This window comes from Bipolaris maydis (assembly GCF_028858645.1).
Source record: "Bipolaris maydis strain C4 unplaced genomic scaffold PSV08scaffold_17, whole genome shotgun sequence".
NCBI classification, from domain to species: Eukaryota; Fungi; Ascomycota; class Dothideomycetes; order Pleosporales; family Pleosporaceae; genus Bipolaris; species Bipolaris maydis.
The window spans coordinates 1314268-1319234 of NW_027093873.1; the positions used below are offsets into that span (position 1 = coordinate 1314268).

At 44.0% G+C, this 4967-nt stretch overlaps 1 protein-coding gene across 1 annotated transcript; it reads left to right on the forward strand.

Moving 5' to 3' along the window:
* Positions 1-3456: 3456 nt before the first annotated feature.
* Positions 3457-3951, forward strand: PSV08DRAFT_155197 (carrier protein Rim2p/Mrs12p; the record flags this gene model as incomplete). Its single annotated transcript, XM_014216931.2, has 2 exons — positions 3457-3711; positions 3760-3951. Coding segments are annotated over 2 exons (447 nt in total), but the record flags the coding sequence as incomplete, so codon positions are not given.
* Positions 3952-4967: the final 1016 nt, after the last annotated feature.

Sequence of the window (4967 nt, forward strand, 5' to 3'; positions counted from 1 at the left end):
TCGTCTACCTTTCGAGCATTCCGTCGTTGTTTCTGATGAAACTGGCAATTGGTCGTACAGTTGATCCAGCATAGCTCCTCATGAGCTTCTTTCTCTCCTGGTTGGTGCATGTGACAATGCAGTACTCGACACTCGTTATGCCATAAATTCGTGTGGCAGCAATCGCCCTCATTGCTCCTGGTCTCCTCTCGGTCCTTTAAGTGATACTCGCACTGCTTTAGACAGTCGACCCAACGTAGGCGCTCGTGTCGCTCCATACGTTCCTTGAACGTCCGAGGTGTCTTCTCGTCATCAGGTTCCTTGAACCTGGGTTGTTCCTGGGCAGCCTTGCAGGCAATTTCCTCTGCTCTAGGCCCCGTGATTGTGACTCGTCCTTTGATGTCGCAATCGTTGGCTTGGTGCCTGGTATTTCCACAAATCCAGCACTGTTGGTTTCTTAGGCGGCGTAGTACTTCTGCCCCTTCAACCTGCCAATCCGTTGGTAGTGGGTCGTCCCACTTGAAGTCTTGGAGTCCTATTGCCTCTTGTACTAGCTCAAAGGCCTCATCGGTGGCTTGTCTTGCTTCGTCGTACAGGTCTAGGTCACTGAGCGTTTCGTCTTGTTCCTCGATTGGGTAGGGCGTCGGCATCCTAATCATCCCAATCTTTACTGCTCCTTGTTTGACTTCATTCTTCGGGCAGTCCCTGCGGAAGTGTCCCACTTCGCCGCAGCGGAGGCATGCCTTACTATCGTAACGCTTCTGGCGTTCTTCCTTGGAAAGACCGTCGTTAAACTTTCCTCGGGCTTTATTCCTATCCTTAGACTTGTCTTGTACTTTGCCGGTCATGTACGTGTCTCCGTCGTGATCCTTGTTGCTCCGATGTCGTCGGGTGTTGGCGAAGGGTGGCCCTGGTCTGTATCCTTTCTGGGCTTCTTTCCGTTCCCATAATCGCGTATCGATTCTTGTTGCCAACTCGATCAGCGAGTACAAGTCCTTCGGCTTTTCGTAGTGTACAAGTTCGTCCTTGATGTTTTCCTTCAGACCTGCTTCGTATACCGTCCGGAGAGCCGAATCGTCCCAATTGATTCGTGCTTGTAACTGCTTGAACTCCGCCGTATAAGCTGATACTGCTTTGGTCTGCTTCAGGCGAGATATCGCTTTCTCCGCCTGGCTTTCCGCGTCTACCTCCCCGAAGATGCGTCCCATTTCCTCTTTGAAGTTAGTCCAACTGCCGAACAAGGTACGCGTCTCGTCCTTCGTTCCTTTGTTATCGATGTCTTTTAGAAAGTCTTCCACGTAGGGTTGCATCCAGCTTGCCGCTTTTCCCTTCAGGTGGGTATTAGCCATGAGAATTTTCTCTTCGTCGTTTGGCACATCGTTGTAGCCGCAGTATAACTCGATAGTGGTGAGGAACGTCCGTAACCCTTCCCGGTTACCATCGTATTTGTCTGGGGTTGCCATCTTGGGTTTCTTGATAGGCTTTTCGTTCGGTGTGGCCATCAGCTGACTCGTGAGTTGGTTGATCATGTTCTGCAACTCGGCGATCTGTCTAGCCTGATTCTGGCCTTCGCGTCTAAGATTAACGAGTTCGTACTCGGGGCTCCCTGCCGCCGGCTCGTTGATACCTCCTTGGGTATGACCAGTCATGTTGACGTTCTCGTCAGGCACCGGGCCTGGAATGTTGACATACTCGTTAGAGTTCTGTGACATGGTCTGAATCTTAATCGGACGCTGTTGGTTAATCCTCCACTGAATCCGTGGGTGGTCAAAGTGTTACACGGGGTTGGGTGCTAATACTTCTCTGGCTCGGTCCGGGTTAGGGCGAGTAGGAATAGAGACTAGCTCCGTGAGAGTTGTCTGGCGATTCGTATTGGAAAAGAGTTATGGATGTAACCGGGTTTTGACAACGCTAATCTATTCGATAGACTAACATGTAACTATCTTGTGAAGTAACAATACTAGTAAGAAAGTACAATTTGAGTTGACCACAACGAGAGTAATAATGAAATCCATCCATCCTTATATCCTCATTGTTTCCAGTCCTGCCATCACTGCCGTCACGACTTTTCCTTGGCTTGGCCTGATGTCCTGATGGCTACCATCAAAGGATTGCTGCCGTCACATACTAGCGCCTGATGGTTGTCTTGGCGTGATGTCAATCACGTGATCTTCGCCCCGCGATGATCATTACCTTCTGACGTGGACGTCCTTAGGCTTTCAGCCATCTCGTCACTTGTCAAGGAGAGAATCCTTCTTGTTACTTGTAACACTAGTTTTATCGTTTTTGCTAGCTTCTTCTTTAGCTATATTATTGTCTAGGCTTAGTTAGCGTTATTTACTATAACTACAGCGTAGGAGGTTGGAGCTAGCTTTTAAGCTAGCTAGGGTGTTAGTAGAGCTTTAGAAGCTACTATTATAGCTTATTTAAGCGTCTTTATTACTTACTAAGACGCGTTTATAAGCGTAGCTAAGTGGTAAGCTAGCTTTATAGATAGTTTTTCTATTATTTAGTTAGCTACTTTACTTATTTTAGTGTAGTCTCTAAAGACGTAAAGTAGCTCTAGTAGCTTATTTTAAGCTATATAGGATTCTTCTATTATAAAGGCCTAGAGAATTAGGTCTCTAGCCTAATAGATTGCCTATTTAGCGTTCTTAGCAACTAGTTTTAGGCTAGAGATGTTTTAGTATAGGTTTCTGCCTCTATAGGTAGAGTCTAGTAAGAAATTAGCATATCGCTTATTTAGTAGTAGTATTAGTACTTTAAATACGCTAGGTGTTTATTAGTTTTAGGTGGGGGTGGCTAGAGTAGACTCTAACTCCATTTCTCTATCAATTTGAGCCTCTAGCCCTTGACTTTCCTACCTATTCTCCTGCGTATTTACTATAATAGTATCACTGTCAGGCGGCATTTTATTACTAAGCTTTCTCTTAGTAAGCAGCGAGGTGGTCTATTCTAAAAAACTCGAAGTTGTTGATCGAAAATAGCGTCTGGTAGTAAGATGCTGGTTTTTTAGCCTGTTGTGCTTACTTCTTCCTTGGCTGTACTGTCGTCTAGGCCTAGTTTGAGTTGTTTGCTGCAATAGCTGCGTATGAGCTTTGGGCTGGTTTTTAGGTAGGTTGTGTAGCTATTAGTTGTGCCTTGTTTTGACGTTATATAGTAAATAAGGCTATTATTTCTATTATACTTTAAGTCTAGCTTAGGCTACTATATACGCTAAAATATAGTTTACTTATAATTCTAAATCTACTAGTACTTATCTCTATATTCTATTAAGCTTTAGCAGTCCACTAGCTATAGTGCATATAACTGAGATAAGAAGGATGGGCTTGCGTCCCGTTATGTCAGACAGTCGACTATAGAGCGGCTGAAATGCGGTCTGCCCCAGCAAGTAGGCTATGCCAACCCACTGCTACAAACCCCATATGGCGTATCAAAACACGACTTCAGCTTAACAAGAACACTCAGTAGTATTAAAACATAATTGACTACGTTCGAAAAGTGGTGGCACAAGAAGGGATTAAGGGGTTATACAGAGGCATAAGCGCAAGCTATTTGGGTACTGTCAAGACAGCTCTTCACTTAGTCATCTATGAACAATTAAAAGCCGTGTATCGCAAGTCGTTGAACGACAAGGGCGGAATGAACGAAGAGCTCTCCCATTGGATCAGTACTAGTGGAGCATCGGGATCTGCTAAGTGCGCGACGGTTCTATTGACATACCCCCACGAAGTATTTTCCCTACCGCATTCTGTCGTTATTTTTGCTGACTATGCACAGGTGATTAGGACTTGGTTACGTCAAGCTCCGGTTGGGATCCACTCGCCACGATACACTGGACTTTGGCAATGCTTTCGTTCCGTTGGCCAATCGGAAGGCTTAGCAGGACTTTATAGTGGCCTCATACCTTATATGGCTCGATCCATACCATCAGCAGTTAGCACTCTCGGAGTGTATGAATTTGTGTTGAGGCTAATGGGGCCTCAGTAGCTTAAGACGATCCCCCCTCCACCTCCTCCTGTACTCTATTGTAATTTACAGATACTACCTTCCTCAACGCACTTGGCTACATTCACTACAACTACTTATGATATAAGGCATATTCGTCATGTCGTTATAATACCTAAAGCAGGTGGACCTAAATCAATCCCTCCCTCTGTTTATCAGGGTACTTGGACTAATTAGTGCTATTTTCTTCCAATTAAGTCTGCGGGGCAGGGTTCTCCGGGAGGCTTCGTGCTGAATAACCTCACTGATCACATGACGGAGGTGCAATCAAGCAGTCGTGCTTGTTTATAAGCGCGTTGTGATATTAATATCCACTGCGGACATGGACAGTTCGGGGAAGCGGCCAGACGTAAACAAGCAGAGATCATATACAATGGTTTCTAATGCTTCACAGCATTGTCTTTTGTCCATCGTCTGTTAAAATTCGCATTAGCAGCTAGTCTTAGTACGCCAAGGCCTATGCGGGACATGAAAAAGCTTTAAGGAAGATACGAACACATTCCTCGTGTTTTCTAGTAATCTACACAAACTAACACACACACCAACTTCGAGTTTTCTAGAATAGGTATAATTTTAGCTTAATATATACAAATCCATCCTAAGAAATTAATTATAACTAGTACTAAGTCGTGTAGCCTACGCGCTATAGAGCTAGAAGCTAGTAAAGTAGCTAATTTAAACACGTCTCACTTACGAAAATAAGAATATATAGACTACTCTATAGCTTACTAAGAAAAAAAGCTTAGTAATAAAATGCTGCCTAATAGTAATACTATTATAGTAAATACGTAGGAAAATAGGTAAGAGAGCTAAGGACTAGAGGCTTAAATTAATAGAGAAATAGACGTAGAGTCTCTACTAGCTACTCCTACCTAGAACTAATAAATACTAAGTATATTTAAAATACTAATACTACTACTAAATAAGTAATACGCTAACTTCTTACTAGAGACTACTTATAGAGGTAGAAACTTATATTA